This window comes from Schistocerca gregaria, chromosome 7 (genome assembly GCF_023897955.1).
Source record: "Schistocerca gregaria isolate iqSchGreg1 chromosome 7, iqSchGreg1.2, whole genome shotgun sequence".
NCBI lineage: Eukaryota > Metazoa > Arthropoda > Insecta > Orthoptera > Acrididae > Schistocerca > Schistocerca gregaria.
In genome coordinates, this window is record NC_064926.1 from 319,092,204 (window position 1) to 319,116,561 (window position 24,358).

General features: G+C 38.8%; 1 protein-coding gene across 6 annotated transcripts in view; it reads left to right on the forward strand.

Moving 5' to 3' along the window:
* The window catches only part of LOC126281848 (importin-11), a 181,094-nt gene extending 179,804 nt beyond the window's left edge, over window positions 1–1,290 (forward strand). For all 6 annotated transcript variants that reach the window (XM_049981102.1, XM_049981098.1, XM_049981099.1 and 3 more), the window contains exon 20: window positions 126–1,290. In XM_049981102.1, coding sequence (XP_049837059.1) covers window positions 126–230 — 105 coding nt within the window. In that variant the 3' untranslated portion in view covers window positions 231–1,290. The remainder of the gene's footprint in view (window positions 1–125) is intronic.
* Window positions 1,291–24,358: the final 23,068 nt, after the last annotated feature.

A 24,358-nucleotide genomic window follows, 5' to 3' on the forward strand; every position in this document is an offset into this window, starting at 1 on the left:
TCTGAGCCTTTGCTCCATTTCCATTTACTTCATTATCGACAGGACATGAAAACTTAATCTCATTTTTGCTTATGCACCCCAAAAAGTTTGATCACTTGTATACTTACCTCATTTATTGTTGATAGCTGACAGAACTGACACGCCAAATTGGGTCAACGCAAATGGAGCAACTGAAACATACTGTTGATGTAGAGACAATGGAGCAAGCTCTGGAGTACATCTCACTGTAAGACTGATTATGGAAGGTGAAGGCTACAAGAAGGTGGACCTGACGCAGGAGGTAGATGACAGAACAATCTGTCAAACCGCCCAGCTGACTGACCTCGCATTTGGAATGTTTTGTCAGAGAATGTGTTGTTATGCTAATGTTATGAATACTCTTCTGATGTTACTCTATTTTTATATTTCACCATCATTGATATACCTTTGTTTGAGCTGTGAAAGTGTAAAACACTTTAATAACAGTTTTTATTTGTAAAAGTAACTTATTCAGTCACATCAGTGTACTGTGGTTTTCATTCAACATGTTCCCTTTAATATGTCATTGTATTTGAGACCTCAGTACAGTTAATCAGTTCAGTATAAAATTTACATGGAAACGAAATTCTTCAGGAAAGAATTTTTTAAATAATTATGTATATTGCATATACAGGTACCATTTTAGTTGATATTTATTTCAAATTTTTGTGTACTGTATCTGGAAATAAGCCCCATGCTTTGTGAGTGTGTATAAATAGTGTGAATGGGCAAAATTTTTGACATATAAGCAGTAATTTGGCTGTTGTGTGAGTTTCACAAACTGACGTAGCTTACTTGAGTTTCATCTGAATGAATTGTGCCTAAATTTGTCAGCAAAGGATAACTATCTGCTAGTTTTTGAAAATATTATTCATCTGGCTGTTCTGATTTATGCTGGATTTAAAAATTAAAGTTTTATTATTCACACTGAAAATATTATTACAGTGTGTCTTTCTGATAGTTGTAAAATTTGTATTCAGTTTCTCATCACCGGCAATATATTTCATGATGAGTTACAGTTAATGTTTGTTACGTTTGAATAATCCACTAACTTTTTGTATATGTTTGAACAGTATTTTCTGAATAATGCTTGTCATAATTATGGACATATAACACCTGTAAATTATAAACATATTTCTATTGTTATTTTGTCATATTCCTTGTTATTGTTGTAAGCTGTAAAATATTTTATGTATTGTGAGACCAGCATAATACATATGAAAGTAACATTTTCTGAAGCAGTATGAGAGACATTAAAGTACTGCTATAGTCTCTAAATATTTCTTTGTGTTTGAGCCACACCACTGCCATAAAAGAAAACATACCAGCTGGTTACTGGCATGCCTGAAAAATGTAGTGGCATTACTGAAACATCACACTACTTGTTAATTAATGGAATTAATCTACTGGTGCTACAATATTGATGAAATGGGAGTGAAGTGAACAAAAATATGTATGGTGCTTTTTATATTAGACAAAATGCAAGATAAATTGTTATAAAAAAACTGTAGGCTGAAGTTTTAAGACTCTGCAGTAGTGTCACCCCTTTACACATGGATTATATCCAAATAGTTCTGCAAGAAAGAGAAATTTAGATACCTTAGATTACATTTTCTTACTTTGAAGTCGATCATTACCAGTTCCAGAAATAGATCAATCTGTCAGCCATATACAGGCTGAGATCAAAAGGGAAAAAAATGAAATAAAATTAAAAATACAATATGCAATATTGATATCCAGCCCAGTAGTTTCCATAAAAAAAGAGTATAATAGCTCATAAATTGAACTATTAAACCCTTTATTGAAGGACTTTTTCATGGCAAACTCTGACATGCAAAATTTTACCTGTCAGCACAATAGTTGGAGGTAACGCCATTCAGCCTTCCTTTTAATTTAATGCACCTAATAATTTAAGAAAGGTATGGATTTTAATAAACAGAAAGCCTCTGATTTACATTCATAAGCAGTTGAATTACGCTCTTCTAGGTGGTAGCATGTAGCACCATTCTGAAAAAATAATCTGGGAGAGGTGCATAATGGATTGCCTTGCTAATGGTACAGGTCACCTTTACTGGGTGATGTGGTATAACAAATGGATGTTCATAATTAGATATGTTCCTGTGTTGTTTATTAGTGTGAGTTGATAGCAGATGTATCAAGGACTCTGATTCACCCTGTATAAACTTCAGTCTCACAGCCTCTTTGAAAGTCAGCCCAGGTGCAAGTAAGATGTATCACCTCATGTGGTTTTCAGCTTACTAATGCACAGCTATCAGCATATACCAACATTTATAGAAAACCTGTTGTCCAGTCCTTTCCATTTGCTGGAAAATACACCAACCCATTGCTCCTGAATTGCCAGAGGGACACTCTGTAGTTACACATTGCCTCATGTCACCTCATCTCAAATCTGTTGAGCTCATGTGACATCACTAAGGAAATGTATGTGCTTTGGGCTAAGCTCCCAACAAACTCTTAAGAGTTACACGATTTATGGATCAGTGTGGCTTGCTGGCTCATGGAAGCCATGTTACAATGCAATAATGGCATCATCACTACAAAAGTGGGTGCCATATTTTGTTAGGGTGGTATGTCTAGTTCAATTGCTCATGGATGTAATTCGTAGAAATTTGGTATTAAAGTGACTGTAACGTACACTTTACAGCTCTCCACCTCCTCCCCAAACATGGGCCTGTACTGTTTGTCAGATCCATAGGAATCAGTGTAGCCTATCTGTGGCAGTTGTTTGTGTGGAAGTTAATAATGATGGATCTCTAGTCAACAAGGTACCGTGTGGTTATAACTAAAGTGCAGCTACTCACGAAAGTCCACTGCAGGCTGTGATTATCATATGATAGAAAAACTTAAGATTCTAATGCATCAATGCAAAAGTGATTTACACTGGAAAAAAATTAGTTCCAATTTTGGGCACCATGTGCAAATTTGGCACTGTGAATGTAAGAAATACATATAGGAATCTTTTCGTATATAATGGATTAGGAGTTGGACATAGGCAGCAAAGATCAAACAAGTGAGAAAAGCATAATGGTGATTTTATTATTAACTGCCACTTAAACCATTTGTTCACTATAAGCACTATAAATGTTGACGAGATGCTGCATCCGTTAAACAATGTGATCAACAATTGCTCACAGGAGTTCCAGTGGAAACTGAGCAACTTGTTCCTGTATGCTAGCCTTCAGATCAAGTAGAGACCAAACATCTCCCTGTTAATCGTATTCTTTTAAATATTCCCAGTGCTAAAAATCACATGGATTCACATTGGGTGATCTTGCAGGACATGCATCTGGAAAACCTCTGGAGATAACACACTTGTGGAAGGTTCCATTAAACAGATCTTGCACTCTTCCAAAGCAGGAATCACATGCTGTGCAAGGTTGTCTCAATAACAGGCAGACATCACGGTACAACTGAAAACCCTGCTGGGTGTATTCTCTTCAAAGAACAACAGACCAAGGATGAAGGTGCTTGTGAATCCACACCACGTAGTCATACACGAAGAGTGCAGTGACTCTTAGTGCACAACACACAGTTTGACAGTAGCCCAAATTCAGTAGTTCTGTTTATTAACTGTGCCTTGTAGTGTAAAATGTGCCTCACTCCCTAGAATATTGCCTGGCCACATGTCATCAGCTTCAATTGTGCCAGAAGTCGAAGAGCAAGTTCGGAATGTTGCTGTGGATCATGAGGCTGCAGTTATTACGCCATCTGGTTCATGTACAGGTACCGGTGAAAAAAAGCAGCAGCGAAACTTTCCGTACTGTTGACCAAAGGATGGACAGTTCTTGTGACACTGCACAAGTACCAGCACTACCCAGGGAACATGCTGCAGGGTCAGTTACAGCAACAGCAACCTCATCAATAATTTTCATCGGAATAGGACGTCTTCCTCTTCCAGGTGCTTCACTAGGCTCATTCATGTTTTCAAATTTCACTATTATCTCCTTTAAAACATTTACTGACATCAGGGTCCTCATGAGACCTCAATCAGCAGTACTCGTGCAATGCTGCTTTATAATTGCTGCCATTTACATAAACAGTTTCACTAACAGTCTCTCTGCCAAATAGCCACACTGTTTATTCATGTTATGGCTTGTCAAATTGTGGATGTCATACCATCAGACAAACAGTGTACAGCACTATATTTGCCTCTGGTGGCCAAAATTGGAACTAATTTGTTTTGCAGCATAAACTAGTTCTGCATTAACGTATCTAGTAAGTTTCACTGCCATACAATAATTTCGGCCCTCACTAGACCTCTGTGACCAGCTGCACTCTAATTATAACCACCTGGGATTTATTGAAACCTGGTGCATCTGATGGCATCTTCTGTGGGAAGAAGTCAAAATCATATGGGCCCAGGTCCACAAACGCTGGTGGATTTCAACAGACTGGAGATTGGTCTTTCTAAGCCATCTAAGGGCTGCTGGACTTGCATTTTAGAGGGTTCCAAATCTTTTGTCAAGTAGGAAATATTAATACATTTTATTTTATGTAAAATAAATGTCAAACTTCTGTTTAACAATATGTATTGAGGTCTGCTGTATCTGCCTAAATGAAAACAGATGTTGACACCTTAAAAATACTGTGTTTTTACTGACCGAAAAAACTCTTCACACAGTTTTGAATGTAGTTTGCATCTATATGGTAAATTTTTTGAGTTAGGCATACAGAATACATCATCACTTTTCTGAGATAATTTTCCACTTTGTACAAAAAAGATTGCCAACTTGGCAACTTTTTTCTCATTTAACTTATTTTCTGGTCCATGTAAGGTGACGGTTGGAAGTTCTGGAGGAGCTCCTGCAAAAGAGGCATAACTTTTGGGCTCTGCAGGCTTCCACTCGTAGATCACACCTAATAACTGCATCCCAACTGAAATTTCTTCATTCTGTATTTTTATGGCATTTTTTAGCACACACAAAATGTTACACCACCTGAAAATCCACACAAATTCAGCAACAGTGAGATTAGCATATAGTGATAAAGATGGCCAGACATAATGCAGGTGGTCGAAGAATGAGCGTGTTTTGAATAGTTTCAAATTATGAAAAGGATGCTGACAACACAATGAAAAGCTACTAAGCATGTAACCTTTTGGCCAGAAGGCCTTTTTTCAAATAAATAAATAAATAAATAAATAGAGAACATACACACACATTTGTGCAAAAACCTACCTCTCTCTCTCTCTCTCTCTCTCTCTCTCTCTCTCTCTCACACACACACACACACACACACACACACACACACACACACACGACCACTGTCTCTGTGTACTGGAGCCTGACCATCTTGTCTGTCATTGACGAGTGACCACTTTGTCACTTTGAAATCTGAAATTACTTTGTTCTTACAACAAAGTGGTACAAATTATGCTGACCTCTATATTGAAGAATACTGAGCACTTACAGCTCTTTTATCTGATATTACACAAAAATTCAACAAACTTAATGTGGAACTCCAAAGACCAAACAAGATAATTTACCAAATGAAGCCAAACTACAGTTGTATATAAAAGAACTTGGAGAAAAAGATTTGTCTAGTTTTCCAACTGTTGCTATCATCAACAGTGTTTTCTATAACATGGTCTTGTATTTGGATGAATATTTGGAAGACATAAAACATAGATGTGCAGACATTGGGAAGATTCTAGGTTGTTTCATTCTTGTAGAGAATCCTTGGGATATTGAACATGACTATCTAAAATAATTTTCCCAATTTGAGTTTCTTAGAACCCATTTGAAGTATAAAAAATAATCAAAATTCAACATGACACACAGCTTAGAAGCTCAATTCCTAGAACATCATGAAAGCAGGAGTACACTGAATTTTGGGGATGCATGCCTACTAATTATAAAAATTTACAAGACAGTGCACACAGTTTATTTTAACATTATTTCTTTTAACTTACCTTTGTGAAGCTTTGTAAAACTTCATTCTGAAGAAGATACCCTTAGTTTCGAAACCTAGGTCAATGTACCAAACAGTTATTTGCAACTGGCTGGCTGTGTGATTCCTATGCTGATGTGAATTCAGATAAGATAGTAAAAAAAAGGAAAACCATTGCAGGACACATTACTTAACATTTTTATTTTTTAACTTAAGTTGACTTTGCAGTTAGAATAAATAAAAATCCAGATTCAAGAACAAAATCTCATCTTTTTTTACACAGACTTTACCATGTGAAGGGCATCAGAAATGAAGGGGCTCATTGCGTTTTTGTTATTTTTAAAGGTTGAGATTAATAGCATTAGAGTAATGTTTAAATAGTATTTTGAAAAAGATAACAATTTTTATAACAAAAGCAATCAATTATTTATAACGTGAATAGTTAGACAAAAAAATGTACTCACCAAGCAGCGGCAAAGGGTACACACAAAAGGATTTAATAATTACAAGCTTTCAGAGCCAGTGGCTCCTCCTTCTGGCAGAAGAGTTGAAGGGGAAGGAAGAATGGTGAAGGAAAAGGACTGGAGAGGTTTAGGGAAAGGGGTACAGTTCAGAAAAGTCATGCAGAACCCCAGGTCGGGAGAGACTTACCAGACGGGATGAGAAGGTATATACCGGCTGTTATGCAACCACTTTTCTGGCTTTTACATCAGCTTGACTACCACCCAGTTATCAGTCAGGATGAATGGGCATAAGCAGAGGCTGTATATAGGCAACATACAATATCCTGTTGCATGCCATATAACCTGACAGTCATGACCACAGTGCCTGTTTCACCAAATGCGCCATCTGGATTCTTCCCCAGACACCAGTTTTTCAACATTAATTCCTTCTGTCTCAGCATATATTCATAGTAACTACTCCTTCCTTTATGCCATTTTAGTTTTCTACATCTTTTATTTTCTGACTTGTGTATTTTTTTCTGTCCCCCTTCCCACCTCTGTTACGTTCAATGCACTTAGCTTTTCACTCTTATTAACTCATGCATGATGTTTCAGTAGTAATCTCTGTCTTGCATATTGCCCTGTCTTCCACCTGTAAGATCTCAGGTTTTCAAATCTTTCCGACGCCGTCCCCAACAGTCAGTCTTTCCCCTTCATCCCGTCCAGAAAGTCTCCCCTGACCCGGTGTTACAGGTGACTTTTCTGAACTGTACCCTTTCTCTAAACCTCTCCAGTTCTTTTCCTGCACACCTATTCTTTCCCCTTCAACTCTTCTGGTAGAAGAAGGAGCCACTGGTTCCGAAAGCTTGTAAATGATAAATCCTTTTGTGTGTGTGTGTGTGTGTGTGTGTGTGTGTGTGTGTGTGTACTACTCAGCTGCTGCTTGATGAGTAGATTTTTTTATCTATCCATTTACATTTTACAATTAATTTTTAATGATAATAGTGGCTGATCTTGCATAAAAGTTCTTTGAAGACGACTTCAAGGACAAATACACAGATACCTGATTAATTTTGTATACTGACTCAAAATGATCAAATTACTAACTTCAAATCCACCTCTCAAGTTACATGAACATTATTAGACTATGCACAACAGGTGAACTTGTTTTTACTGGGTAAGTTGCACTGGATTCAGCTGGATGGATGCACTGTATTCTTTCTTTTAGTTTACTGAAAACTAGTCTTTTTCCCCAAGGCTCCACTTGCAAATGTTTCCACACACAAGCTAATGGAAAAAAATTGCAACACCTAGAAGGAATTGTGCACTAGTTAATGCCACTATGAGGATGCAAATCAAGTTTGCTTCAAATACATGCTGTAATGGTCATGAGCATTAACTACTTTTAAGACTGAACATTGTGAGCTGATGTTAGTCAAGAATGCCTTATCAACATGTCACTGAGTTTGAACAAGATCATCAAAAAAGGGCTACAAGAAGCTGCTTCTTGCTTTTCCATTATTGCAGAAAGACTTGGCAGGAATGTGGCATCTGTACTTGATTGCTGGTGGCAGTGGTCATGAGAATGTACGGTCACAAGAAAACTGGGCTCTGGATGACCACTTGGCACTACCAAGGAGGAAGACCATCATGTCCCATGTATGGCTCTGGCACATCTTACCGCATCTGCAGCAGCAGTTTGAATTGCAATTGGCACCACAGTGATACAACGAACTTTTGCAAATCAGTTGCTTCAAGGACAGCTCCAAGCCAAGATGCCATGTATCATGCATTACACTGACTGCAAAGTACGACCATTTGCGACTTCAGTGGTGTCAAGTAAGAGCTTTTCGGAGGGCAGGTTGGAGATCTGTAGTGTTTTCTGATGAAAGCTGGTTCTACCTCAGTGCCGTGATGGCCTTGTGTTGGTTATCAGGAGGTCACTTGAGGGCCTGCAACCAGTCTGTCTGCCTGCTAGACACATTGGACCTAAAGCTGGAGCTATGGTCTGTGGTGTGATTTTGTATGACAGCAAAACACTTTCATGGTTATATCGTGCACCCTGATTCAAAAATTGTATGTCAGTCTGGCGATTTGACCTATTATGCTGATATTCATGAACAGCATTGCAGGGGATGTCTTCCAACAGGATAATGCTCGCCCACAGACCGCTGTTGCAACCCAGCATGCTCTACGGAGTGTCGACATGTTTCCTAGGCCATCCCAATCACCAGATCTGTCACCAATTTAATACGTATGGGTCATCATCAAACAACAACTCCAACTTCAGCAACAAACAGCAGTAACCATATCTGTGTTGACCAGCCACATACAAAAGGTACGGAACTTCATCCCAAAAACTGACATCCAGCACTTGAACAACACAATGCAAGCACATTTGAATTCAACATTCTGATGGTTACACCACTTATTAATGTACCAATATTACAGTTGCAATGATTTAAATTGCATTTACAGTAACTTGCAATCTTGAAATATTAATCAGTTAGCAATGTTACCTAAACAAATGTATTCCCAAAATTTCATTGTTGTTGTTGTGGTCTTATGTCCAGATACTGGTTTGATGCAGCTCTCCATGCTACTCTATACTGTGCAAGCTTCTTCATCTTAGAGTAACTACTGCAACCTACATCCTCCTGAATCTGCGTAGTGTATTCATTCCTTGGTCTCTCTCTATGATTTTTACCCTCCACACTTCCCTCCAGTACTAAATTGGTGATCCCCTGATGCCTCAGAACATGTCCTACCAAGTGACCCCTTCTTGTAGTCAAGTTGTGCCATAAATTCATTTTCTCCCCATTTCTATTCAGTACCTCCTCATTAGTTATGTGATATACCCATCTAGTCTTAAGCATTCTTCTATAGCACCACATTTCGAAAGCTTCTATTCTCTTCTTGTATAAACTATTTATCGTCCATATTTCACTTCCATACATTGCTACACTCCCTACAAATACTTTCAGAAGACTTCCTAACACTTAAATCTATACTCAATGTTAACAAATTTCTCTTCTTCAGAAACGCTATCCTTGCCATTGCCAGTCTACATTTTATACCCTCTCTACTTCGACCATCATAAGTTATTTTGCTTCCCAAATAGCAAAACTCCTTTACTACTTTAAGTGTCTCATTTCCTAATCTAATTTCCTCAGTATCACCTGGTTTAATTTGACTACATTCCATTATCCTCGTTTTGCTTTTGTTGATGTTCATCTTATATCCTCCTTTCAAGACACTGTCCATTCCGCTCAACTGTTCTTTTAAGTCCTTTAGCTGTCTTTGCCAGAATTACAATTTCATTACTCTACATTAATTTTTTTTTTTTTTTTTTTTTTGTGCTGCAATTTTTTTTTTCCAGTCAGTGTATATTGCACGCAACTCCCCCTCCCTCTCTTTGTCTTCACTTTTCCTCCCCCATCTCCTCCTGCCCCTCTATCTGTCAACATCCTCTCTCCTGCTCTTGGCCCCTTCATCTCCACCTGCCCCTCTCTACAATCATATTTTCCTCTACCCTCCCTCTATCCATAACCTCTTGCTTACTTTCTCTGTCCACCTACTCCTCCCTATTCTTTCTGTCCAGCTTCTTCCAGAATTGTAATATGAAACATGGGTTATCATTGTCAGCAACTGCACAATTAGTTTATCTGATGAAGTAGTCAGGTATTGAATAAATACACATTTCCATCAGCTCCTCCTCCCAGGATTGTGATATCAAACATGGCTGATCACTGTTAGCAACTGCACAATTACTTTATTTGATGAAGTTGTCAGCTATTTATTCGAATACACATTTCTCTTTATAGCAGGTGTTAACATTTAATAGCTTCTAAAGAAGAATAAGTTAAGTATATCTGAAATTGATAAAGGATAAGTACATACCTTTTGCAACTGTTTGCTGTACATGAGTCCTTAACCGAATCAAAGATATACTTGTGGAATTCAGGCATGCGAAAAGTTGACTGCTCACCTCAGGGGCCAAGCTGGGTGCAGGGGCAGACAGATTTGTTGCTGTGGGGTGAGGGGATGTGAAAGGGGAAATTTATTTATTTAGTGTTTTCTTGTTTGTCTTCCAATGCTGACAACCCATGAGTGTGTATGCCTCATGCCAGTCAGCTGGTTTTGGTATACATTTCAAACAGAAGTAACATGGATTTGTGGATGTGCATTATAAAGCCAGTCATCTTTAAATGTGGTACACACTGTAGTACAAAATATGAAATTAAATTCAGGCTATTGCCAAAGAACTTGCAAAATTGTTTTGCAGGTGAAGGAATTTACTCAAAACAAATATTGCAGCAAGTTCACAAGAAATGAGACAAAAAAATTTAAACTTATTAGCCTTCTATCCACATTGTACAAGACACTGTTTAAAATACTGCATAAGAAAAACATTAGATTTTAATTAGATGAACACAACAGACCAACTACAAGTTTTGAATGAAATTAAAGATCACACCAATGAGTATGAATTACCACTCTGGGATTAACAATTTTGACAAAATGTTTGACTTGGTTTTAAAAATTTGTACTGACTGTCTTTGAGAAACAAGCAAACATTCAACGTGTGTTAATATATTAAAGAATACATGTATCAGTGCTACAGCTTCAATTAAACCTAAACATAATACTGAAAAATTCAAATCTGAAGGCAGAGTCAGACAAGGACATTCTGCACCATCCAACCTATCTTCAACAATCCTACTGGAAGCTGTTAGATCTTTAAATTCAGAAAATGAAAAACAAATGTTTTAATGGAACATAACAAAACTATTTCCTTTTATGTATGTCATTGCACTGTTACTATAGATAAACCAGGAATGCTTGAATGTTGGCCAGAAAAATAATGTATAATCTGAGCACTAAAAAGCAAGAAAGTACAACATAACACTAAGTTAATGAATGAGTCACCGAGTTTTTGTACTTAGGGCAGCTGAAGAGATATTACTGGATGGTCAGCAAAAGAAATAAACGGCAGAGTTAAAATAGCCTTGAGTGCTTTTAGTAAATTATATACTTTCAATACTAGGCTAGCAATGTGTCTAAAAGGAAAAGCTTTCAATCAGTATGAATTACAAGTTTTCACTTTTGGAAGTGAGACATGACCTTTTTGTTTCAAAATTACTCAAAAACTTGAGGTTTCTCAATCAGCAGTGGAAATATGTGTGGTGACAATTCCTAAGAAATGAGAAAACAGACAAACTGATTTGGGAACAAATTGTAGCGGAAGTCATAGTTTGTAAGGAACATAAAATAGAGGTGTGTGGTGCATGTAGCAATAAAAGTAAATGGTAAATGGACCAAGCAAACTTTTTACTGTATTCAAACAGATAAGAGGAAGCGTAGATACTGACAATCTAATGGGAAGTTTATAAATCACATTACAAAATTATGACCTCTTAAATGAAAATTGATTCAGGTTTTTTTTTTTTTTTTTTTTTTTTTTTTTTTTTTTTTTTTTTTAGACCACTTCCACCTGACATTAACATGTCCACCTTTTTTTGTAAATATGCATACTTTTTTTGCTGACAATGATAATTGGTATGCATTAACAGACAGTTTCTGAAATCTGCTTATATCTCTTATTCTGTGCTGTGAACTGCTCCATGTCACTAAAGGTTGCTCTTCACAGTGAAATCTATAGAATGTAATGAATAACGTTTGTTGCCTGTTTCTCATAGAGGAGTAAGAATGAGTGGGGTGTTTTGAGAGTGTTATCCCATTTGGGCATCAATGGGAAAAGGAATGGTCTTGCTTACACTTACTGAAATGACAGGACAAATCACAGACATAGTCATAAATTAGAAACATCCTCAGTATCTTAATTAAATGGTTTAGATAGGTACATTATCAGACTAATAAATCACAATTCACCTCTAGACATATGTAGGGAAAAGTAGATTTTGTATCTGTAAATTCCATGTAACAGCAGAAACAATGGAATTTTGTGGCCCGAGTTGTTAATTGATCTTGTATTCATTTGGTCATGTGTGCTACATTTAAAATGGAGACCATGCTTTAATGAACTGTAATCTAAAAAAAGTATGCATGTCTTAGTAATTTGCTGTGGAACTAATATTTCAAACGTTTGAATACTGACAGTGTATATAGTTCATACACCATAATTGAAAAGAGAAAGTTCCTTTTGCAGAGAAATTTTCTTACTTGTATTGGGAAGCAAATGTAGAAGTAGAGTGCTGCACACTCAAATCTGAATTGAAGCAATTATTTCTAGTCTAACTTCAGCATAACCAAAACCAACAAATTTCTGCATACTGCCCAACACACACTATATAGTAACAAAATCCTTCCCAGACTGGATATATGATGCAGACTTTAGTAACCGGCAGTGCATTTAAACTATTAACAAAATTGCAGCAGTAGTGTGTGTGTTGGGACAAAATAACCATTATCTTTTGTTGTGTCACAAATAAATTACTTGGGGCCATGGATGGGTGAAATTTAAGACACATACCTCGGTTAATGCAAGAAGCCAGGGAGGCAGATCAATACAGATGACTGAGCAGAATTCTGTCAGGGGTTGCCCGCTGATGCAGAAAGTATTGCTGCCGAAGTGTTGATGTGGTTCCCTCAGCTTGACATCAAACACAGGGGTCACAAGTGTAAATAACATCACGCCACAGAAAGGCAAAGATACCATGGTGTGGATTGCTTGATAACTTCACATCTGAACCATGGTTCTGTTGTGACTTATGTGACGAAAATCGCTGCCTTAGCAAAACAAGGATGGGCTTGGCCATTATACGAGGCACGACGTTCAGAATGTAAGTGTACTGTGACCATACCGGGCTGTGATTTTTTTCCTTGTTGAGGATAGGCAACACTGAGTGGTACAGGAGGATCCCCTGAACAGAGCGGGTATTTCAAGAACACAGTAGTGCATAAACTCACGTTTCAGTGTCTAGCTGCGTGAAATATGTTGGTAAGAAATCCCACCTGGTGTGACGTTTATGCCAAAGGCATTATGAACAGAACAAATATGACGTTGGGAGTTTAGTGGAAGCAGAATAAATGTTCACAATGAACATTTTGCCTGATGAGTTGGTGCAGAAAACTGAGATTATTTTTGGGAAAAACGCCAATTGACAACAAATGAAATTTTTGCAATGTTTCCACAGCTATCCAGAACTCTCTTGTAAGAGACTCATAGAAACTGCTGACGGAGTAGTACAAGAAAAATCAGGCCAATAATGCACGCAAATTTCTTGATCAACTTGAATTGGAAGGTGAGGATTTTCTGGGTGCTGTTGTGACTGGAAACACTGGTGGCTCATTACATCCCCCAAGATAACAAGATAGTCATCACAATGGCATCACTCCAATTCTCCATCAGCCAAAAAATTCAAAACTACAATTTCAAGCAAAAATTTCATGACCTCAGTGTTTTGGGAGTTAAAAGGCATTAGTTTGATAAAACTTCTTCCTCAGGGGAAGGCCATCAACACGCAACAATATTGAGAGACTATAAGAAACTCAAAATAAGAATTCGAAATAAAAGGTGGTGAATGCTGGCGAGAAGTGTGTGCTTGTTGGATGACAATGCCCGTCCTCACACAGCCATAACCACATAGGTGCTTTTTGACTCATTTGTTGGGACGTTTTGAACACTGCCCCTTCCCCAGATTTCTGACTTGGTGCTTCAGGTTATAATCTTTTCATCCTCCTGAAGAAACACATGAGTAGAATTAAATTTTCAATTGGCAAGCAGGTTCAGTAAGAGACTCTGAAGGGGGGTAAGGAGCTGATGAGACAGTTCTTTAATGAGGGCATAAAGAAGCTTGTTCCATGGCTCACCTCATGCAGTGAACGATAGCGATCATGAGTAAAAATGGCCAAAAAGTTTAACAACAATATCCTGCAATTCTTTCTCAAATTGTGGCCTTGCTGTGGAGTTAGTGTCATCACTTCCTCGGCTCCACGACACTACCAACCAACCATGGCTGTGGGCCATGGGCTGACTGGGCTTGGCGTGTACTGCTTGTGTTCTGTAGGCAGCTGGTTTCCTGGAGCAACATCATATCTATTGTAATACTGAGCAAGAAATAAACTGTTTTACAATGCTGTTTCTATGATGTCTCATCAGACATCTACCTGGCACCGACTACCAGCATCCTGACCACATTCTATCCAGCTCCACCACGGAGCTCGACCATCCCAGTTGCTACACGTTACCAGAGTGGTCACAGTACAGTGGGATCCAAGACCACATCCCCAACAGCAATATTCATTTCAACTGTAAGGGTTTGGTGAGTCAGTTTTAATTTTTGCGGCTCTTTTTCCTTCCTGACCATGGTAAATAGATGGGGAGCAAACATAAATCTAAAACTGCAATTAATGAAACCAGAGGGACCTCTGGACCTAATCATATTTTAAAGGAAACTGTAGAGTATTATTTACAGCCAGTAAGGTGCCAATATTGTGATCTACTGGATCACAAATCGTTGCATATGTAAGCAGTGCCAGCTATACCCCTTAATATGGGCAAGAAGTATTCAGAGTCTCAATGGGCTATGATCCATCACAAGAACTACTCTAATTTTCCTTGTTTGTAGCAGCTATTGAACTTTTAGGTAAAGGTTGCACAAACACTGGAAACATGAGTGCTGTCGACACAGGGAGCATTTAATTTTTTTTTATAGAACAACTGACAAAATTATCAGAGAAAAATGCCATGTCACAAAGGCAGGTAGACACTCTGAAGGCAGTTAATAAGCATGGACAACCTGGGATTGTGTAAGCAAACAGTTGTCAGTGTATCTATTCCTTCTGTAGATCACCTTGAGGCTACCATAGTGGCTTCTTTTTAGGAAAAACTTACTGAGATTTTATCAGCGAGACAAGAGGATTGTTGATTGCCACTTTGGAAATCCTAAACGAGAATGAGAACAGGTTGAGTGGGGACATCGGCCACTGTGAAACCATCAATGCTTCTAGATTATGCAAGAAAGTGAAACATTTAACAGGAAAGGATAAGTCAGTTATGGAAAAGTTGTTACTACGACCCACAGGTTTGTTCAGCCCTACTGAACCATTACCAATGACACCTAGGCATCTGCAATCTATAATGGAGGAATTCATCAATCCTCAGTTGGCTGATGGCATTACTGAAGAGAGTGTTAGTCCATGCCGTCCAGCTGTTGTGACCTTCCGTAAAACGTCATCAGATGGAATGAATAAATGCTGGTTTTGTATACATAAATGTAAAGATGGTTACGTATGCATCTCCTATACTGAACATAATGGAGATATGGGACAACCTAGGTCAATGTAGTTCCAAAAGACTAGCCAAATACTGTGTTTACCATTCCATGGCATCACTATCTGTACAACTACGTTAGATGGAATGCTGAGGGGATTGAAACCAAGAAAATATGTAGTTTATTTGGACAACATTGTTGTATTTTCTCAAGATCCGGAGTAACACACACACTGACTGAAGAAGGGTTTAACGAAGTTGTGTTTAGCGTGTCTAACACTAAGTATTGGAAAGTGTCACTCTGCATCCACCGACATAAACTATCAAGATCTACATCGATACTCTGCAAACCACCATAGGGTGCGTGGCAGAGGGTACCATGTACCACTACTAGTCATTCCCTCCCCTGTTCCACTCACTAATAGATCAAGGGAAAAACAGCTATCTATATGCCTCTGTATGAGCCGTAATTTCTCATATCTTATCTTCATAGTCCTTATGTACAATGAATGTCGGCAGCAGTAGAATGGTTCAACATTCAGCTTCCAAAGCTGGTTCTCTAAATTTTCTCAATAGTGTTCATCGAAACGAATGCCTCTTTTCCTCCAGGGATTCTCATTTGAGCTTCTGGAGCATCTCTGTAACACTTACGTATTGTTCTAACCTACCGGAAACAAATCTAGCAGCTTGCCCCTGAATTGCTCTGATGTCTGCCTTCAGTCTGACATGGTACGGATCCCAAACACTCGAGCAGTACTCAAGAATATGTCACACCAGTGTGCTATACGTGGTCTACTTTACATATGAACCACACTTTCCTAATATTCTACTGATAAATAGAAGTTGACCATTCACCTTCCCTACCACAGTTCTCACATGTTCGTTCCATTTCATATTGCTTTTCAATGTTATGCCCAGATATTTAAAAAACTTGACTGTGTCAAGCAGGTCACTACTAATACTGTATCTGAACACCGCAGGTCTGTTCCTCCTATCTATCCGAATCATGTGATTAGCCAAGATGGCATGAAGACTGACCCAAGGTAAATATGTGCTGTCCATGATTTCTTATTACAAAAAACAACTTCAGTCTTCTTAGGACTGTGTAATTGTTATAGGAAATTCATCAAAGGGTTTGCTGAAATTGGTAGACCATTTATTCATTTGTTGAGAAAAAGCTGTGAAATTCCAATGATCAATCAACTGTTAGTCTATGTTTGAAAAATTAAAAGGGCTATTAACTATGAGTCTGGTGTAAATAACAAATGAGAATGCAGCCAGGTGCTGTCATCAAACATTGCCGATATTTCTACAGGAGCACACCCATCCGTTTTACAGCCAAAACTGCAGCAAGTAAGCATTGTGCAAGTGAATTTAAAACCTTGGTTTTCAGAGAAACTCCATAAATTAATAATCAATTAGTGAAGTAGCATAAACTCTGTCCTTCTGTTTTTTTGACAAGTGAGGGAACAGGGTTACATGCAGAATTTAAACAAAAGTCATTATCTTTATTTATAAGTTACTTGCTAATTTAATTTCAACAGCGTCCTTAATGACATTATCCCAATAGCTGGAAATGCCTGCCATAATCTCGGTTTTGTTATATACCATAGCTTGACAGGTGCCAAGACAATGTTCTGCAACAGTGGCTTCCTCAGGCTGTTGTAAGCATGGTGCCACTTGCGCTCAGTACATCGGTCCTCCACGGCTCTGATAGTCTGACCAATATATGACATGCCACAACTGCAAGGAATGCAATAGATATCCATCTTACACAAACTGAGATCATCCTTTACGGAACCAAAAAGGACCCTGAGCTTAGATGGTGGTCACACAACACACTTCACATTATATTTCCACATTTTGAAATGATCCCTGCATAAAAAGGCCACAGACTTTGGTGGCACCTTAGTATCATCATCATGCACCAGTGCACAGTTGGTCAACAGTGCAACCCATGTTTAATCTGCCTTTGACTATAACTATTCTGATGAAAGATGACTTTGAGATGACAATCTCTCGGGGTCCGAGATTTCATGAGCCCTGTAACCCAAGGTATGAAGTACCCCTTCATGTTGAGGCCAGATGGTGACAAGTATCAGCCTACATTTACAAATCAGTGTAAGTAGGCTTCCTATAAAGGTTTCAAAGCCACTGACTCCAAGGCACGTACCTTGAAATCTTCCGTATTTACCAATTTGTTTATGGGAGATTTCAAGGAACATGCCTTGGAGTCAGCGGCTTTAAAACCTGTATGTTTTTTCAGATATGTAGACGATAGTTATATTGTTTAGCCTCATGGCAGTGAGAATCTGAACAACCTTTTAGATGACCTGAATTCGATCCACCCAAATATTCATTCCACGATTCAGGTGGAAGAGGATGGCTGTCTTCCCTTTCTTGATGTGTTGGTCAGGAGGAAGGTGGATGGTACATTGCGACATGCCATTTATAGGAAGCTTACTGATGCTGTTGAAATTAAATTAATAAGTAACCTTATAAATAGAGATGGGAGTATTTGTTTAACTTCTGCATATAATCCTGCTCCCTCACTTGTCAAAAAACAGAGAGAGTGAGTTTATGCTACCTCACCAATTGATTATTAACTTCACTGTTAATAACTTCTGGCGTCGTCATCTTTGGTCTGTGGTGGGACTTTGTTTACAGTGTGTGGGTGTATTATCTTTATGGAGTTTCTCCAAAAAATGAGGTTTTAAATTCATTTGCACAGTGCATATTTGCTGCAGTTTTGGCCTTGAAAATGGAAGGGTGTGTTCCTGGCAAAATATCAGCAGTTTTTGATGATGTCACCCAGTTGCATTCCTGTAAGTCATTTGAACACTGTATACACCAGGAGAAATTAAGGTCTCATACGAGTGTGGTATTAATATTTTCAAATTAAGAAAAGTAATTTATCCTATTCTGTGGCACGAGTAATCAGGCAATTGATTGTATTCTCTGTCAGGATATAGATGGAAAGGAACACTCAGTATCATGTGCATTGAAATGTTGAAGCCCAAATGAAATTACTCAGCCACAGAGACAGAAATGTTGAGTGTCATTTACAGTATTAGTTATTTCCATTGTTAACTGTATGGTAGAAATCTTAAAGTTATAATGGACCATGTGATGTTAATGTGGTTGTTAGGACTGAAAGATCTATTGAGTAGATTAACCTGTTCAACATTAAAGTTGAGTGAATTCGATCATGAGATGGTACACAAACCCAGCAAGAAACATAGCAATGCCAATAGTTTGAGCAGAAAGACTGGGGTCATGCAAGCACTTGTCAGAAGCCTGCTGAGTGGTAAGAAGTGCAGAGTGCTGATACTGACTGCCACTTATTTAGGACACAGCCACAGTTTACGACACACAAGGGGCTATTGTGTAGGATGACAAGCCTGATGGTACTACATCGAAGTATTGAGGGAAGCACAAGACTATACATCAGCATGTTTTGGTGGGCAAAGGACAACTAATCATAGAATAGCTGAGCAATACCAGTGGAGGACATGGACAGGATGCTGACCAGCATGTGAAGAAATGTGTATCATGTGCACAACATGCTGATCTCAGTAATCAACGACTGCCACTAAAAAGATTACCAGAGGTATCCAAGCCATCTGAGAAGGTGGACACGGACATTTTAGGTCCATTCAAGCAGTAGGTAACAGCTACATGTCAATTATCACAGACCACTTTTCACTTTATGTCATGACAGTTGCAACCCCGAATCAAAAAGTGAGTGAAGTAGCACATGCCATGGTAAACAATTGGATATTAAAATTTGGTGTTCCTGATACAATAATAACAGATCACAGCACCAACTTTATGTCTGAGTCACACAGCTATGCCATCTATAGTGGATCCAGAAGTTCAGAACTAGTCCTTTCCTGCCTAAAACGAATGGAAGAACAGAACACATTTTTGTACTGTCAGCAAGATGTTAAGTTATTATGTGGACAACTATCACATGATTGGGATGTTTAGCTACCCCACATTGTAGCTACATATAATTCAAAAGTATGTGCCACTGACTTTCAATGTACGAGGTAGTACATGAAAGAAATTTACCATCACTGTCTGAAGCAGTTACGCCTAAAATTGGGAACAACAGAGGTGGGGGAGGTGGTCACTGAAGAAACTTTCAAACCTGTTATGGGATATTTGGAAATAGTTGGACAAAGCAATGTCAAAGGCAAGTAGTACCATGTGTTGGTAAATTACCTAAATACAGAATTTGTCGATCATTCATGCTGGCAAATCCAGACACTGCAGAAAAGAAAAATCAATCCTTACTTGGCACCAAGGGCCAAGTCAGAGAAATGACATCACCCATGAATGTAAAAAATTTAAGTGTATATCAAATGGATAGGCTAATGGGAAAAGGTGGTGGTTTATTTTTCGCATTAGACAAATAACTCAAATCCACAAAGATAGAAACTGAATTTGCATGTGAGATTGTTTGGGCAGGATTCAGAATCAGGGGTGAGCATAAAAATGGTAATTGGGTCCCTCTATTGCCCACCAGACTCATCTCCTGATGTAACAGAAAACTGTATAGAGAAAATCTCACTCCATTTGAACAAGTTCCCCATCATTAGTGGATAATTCAGTCATCGAACAATTAATTGGGATAATTGCAGTTTTTTTAATGGTGAGCATACATACTGCGAATCAATTACTAAACGCCTTCTCTGAAAACTACTTAGAACAGATAGTTCAGAACCTCACTCATGATGCAAATGTACTGGATCTGTTAGCAACAAACAGGTCTGATTTCTTTGAGGATGTCCATATCAAAACTGGTATCAGTGATCAAGATGTGGCAACAATAATTAGCAAGTGCAAAGGGCAACTAAAACAAGAAAAAAAGATAAGTGTGTTCTGCAAACTAGATGAAAATCAGTAGTGTCATGTCTCAATGAGAACTTGAAACTTTCAGAAAAGGGCAGGAGTACATAAAGGAATGATGGCTCAAGCTTAAAAGAATAGTTGACCATGCACCGGATTGATGTGTGTGTACCTAGTAGAACAGTTCATAATGGGAGGGACCCTCCACGGTATGCAATCACTATAAAGAAACATCTAAAGAAATAGATACTACTGCAGAATAGGTGTAAAATAAAGCACCGGACTACAGACAAAGAGATGCTGAATGAAATGCGTTTAGCTGTCAAGAGAGAAATGCATGAAGCCTTCAGTGACTGCCATAGCAAAATATTGTCAAATGATCTTTCACAAAACCCAAAGTCATTCTGATTGTATGTAGAGGCTGTTCGTGGCACCGAAGTTAGTGTTCTGTCCCTAGCGAATCAGACAGGAACTGAAATTGAGGATAGTAAAGCAAAAGCTGAAATGCTTAACTTAATTTTCAAGTGTACTTTTACAAAAAAACACACGAGAGATGCCTCAATTTAAACCTTATACCACTGAGCTGATGTGTAAAATCATTATTAGCATAAGTGGTGTTGAGGAACAGCTGAAATTATTAAAATTGAACAAATCTACAGGGCTCGATGAAATCCCTTTCAAATTCTATATTGAATTTGCGGCTGAGTTAACCTCTCTTCCAACTATAATCTACTATATACTCATGCTCATAAATTAAGGATAATTGCAGAATGTTGTGCCACACAATGTTACACTACACAAAACTGGCGCTAATAGCATAGGCACATAGGGAACACACAAGACGCAGGGCTATAAGTCCACGGTATTGGTGATAAGTTGAGAAAACTGTCCCAAAACACATGTGCTACAAAACGCCACTGTTTCATGTGCAGCATGTACCCTGACATCAATATGGGATATGATCACCATACACAGGTACACAGGCCACACAACGGGTTGGCATACTCTGGATCAGGTGGTCGAGCAGATGCTGGGGTATAGCCTCCCATTCTTGCACCGGTGCCTGTCAGAGCTCCTGAAGTGTCATAGGCATTTGAAGACGTGCAGCGATACGTCGACCGAGAGCAACCCAGATGTGGTTGATGGGGTTAGGTCTGGAGAACAGGCAGGCCACTCCATTCACCTGACATCTTCTGTTTCAAGGTACTGCTCCACGATGGCAGCTCGGTGGGGCCATGCGTTATCATCCATCAGGAGGAAAGTGGGACCCACTGCATCCCTGAAAAGGTGGACATACTGGTGCAAAATGACATCCGATACACCTGACCTGTTACAGTTTATCTGTCAAAGACATGCAGGGGTATATGTGCACCAATCATAATCCCACCCCACACCATAAAACCACGAGCTCCATACAGGTCCCTTTCAAGGACATTAAGGGGTTGGTATTTGGTTCCTGGTTCATGCCAGACGAAAACCTGGTGAGAATCACTGTTCACCTGGACTCATCTGTGAACATAACCTGGGACCACTGTTCCAATGACCATGTACTGTGTTCTTGACACCAGGCGTTACGGGCTCTCCTGTGACCAGGGGTCAGTGGAATGCAACTTGCAGGTCTCCTGGCGAATAAACCATGTCTGTTCAGTCATCTGTAGACTGTGTGTCTGGAGAAAACTGTTCCAGTGGCTACGGTAAGGTCCCGAGCAAGGCTACCTGCAGTACTCCATGGCCGTCTGTGGGCACTGATGGTGGGATATCGATCTTCTTGTGGTGTTGTACACTGTGGACGTCCCATAATGTAGCGCCTGGAAACGTTTCCTGTCTGCTGGAATTGTTGCCATAATCTTGATATCACACTTTGTGCTACGACCTGTTGTGTTTGACCAGCCTCCAGTTACCCTAGTATTCTACCCCTCATGATGTCATCATTGTGTGTTTTTTGAGCCATTTTCAACACACAGTCACCATTAGCATGTCTGAAAATGTTTGCACAGTTACTCACTGCACCATACTCTGACATGCACCAACACACCTCTGCATATGTGGACTGCTGCCAGCTCCACCGTGTGAAAACCACAGGTCAAATGCACAGCATGCTCATACCCTGAAGTAATTTAAACCTGCAAACTGCCCACCAGAGCATTGTTTCACCATGTATCAGCATTATCCTTAATTTATGAGCTTGAGTGTAGATATCTCAAACAAAAAACTGTGCCCAGTAATTGGAAGACAGTACAGGTAACACCCATCTACAAGAAGGGTCGTAGAAGTTATTCACAAAACTGCCACTCAATATCTTTGACATCAACCTGTTGTGTTATCTTAGAACATACTCTGTGCTCAAACATAATGAAGCATCTTGAAAACAATGATCTCCTCCATGCCAACCAGCACAGATTCCAAAAACATCAGTCACATGAAATGCAACTTACACTTTACTCACAAAACATAGTGACAGTTTTGGATCATGGCTGTCGGGTAGATGCAGTATTTTTTGATTTCTGAAAAATATTTGACTCTGTACCATACTCACACTTATTGTCAAAAGTTTGATCATATGGGTTATCAAATGAAATTTGTGACTGGATTTTGAACTTTTTGGTAGAGAGGATGCAGCATGTTGCCTTAGATGTAGAGTCATTGTCATGTAGAAGTAACTTTGGGTGTGTCCCAGGTAACTTTGGGTGTGTCCAACAGAAGTGTGATGGGACCCTTTCTGTTCCTGTTGTACATTAATGACCTTAAAGTCAATATTAATAGTAAACTAAGACTTCTTGCACATGATTCATTTACCTATGATGAAGTACTGTCGCAAAGAAGCTGCATAAACATTCAGTTGGATCTTGACAAGATTTCAAAGTGGTGCTAAGATTGTCAACTTGCTTTAAATGCTCAGAAATGTAAAATTATGCATTTCACAAAATGAAAATAAAGAAGTGTCCTATGACTATAATATCAACAATTCACAGTTGAAAATGATCAACTCTTACAAACACCTGGTTATAATATTTTGTAAGGTTGAAATGGAATGATCACAGAGGCTCAGTAGTGAGTACAGCAGTTGGTAGACTCCAGTTTATTGGCAGAATACTGTGGAAATGCAATCAGTCTACAAAGGAGATTCCTTACAAATCACCCATGTGACCCAGTTTAAAATACAGCTCAAGTGTTTGGGACCCATACCATATAAGAGTAACAGAGGATATTAAACATGTACAGAGAAGGGCAGCACGGATGGTCACAGGTTTGTTTGACCTGTGCGAGACTGTTGCAGTGATGATGAAGAAACTGACCTAGCACTCTCTTAGAAGAAAGATGTAAACTATCCCGAGAAAGTCTACTAACAAAGCTTCAATAACTAGCTTTAAATGATGACTCTCGGAATATACTACAACTCCCTCCATATTGCTCACATAGGAATAGTTAGTACAAGATTAAAATAATTACTGCATGCACAGAAGCATTCAAACAATCATTCTTCCTGTGCTCCATATGTGAATGGAGTGGGAAGAAACCCTAACTGGTACAACAGGATGTACTGCCATGCACTTATAGGGCGGTGGTTTGCGGAATATAGATGTAGATGAACTGCCACTGTTCAGGAAGGAACTGTAGACACTTTGCCACAAATTCCAGTGTTGTTACCTGTGACAGACATTAAGGATAAGAAGGGAAGAGAAAAAATAAGAGAGTTGATGAGCAGGATGTATGAGGAGTGCCTTATGCACTTGGATCACATCAATAGATATCAGTGGGCCTAGCAACATGAAGCAGCTTTATGAGTAAAATATATGATGATTTTGATAAGGTGTGACATGGCCACTTTGACGACAACAGTGTTCCACAGTTTGACAATATGTAAAAACCACAACAGTCAATAATCACAAGTATTTGT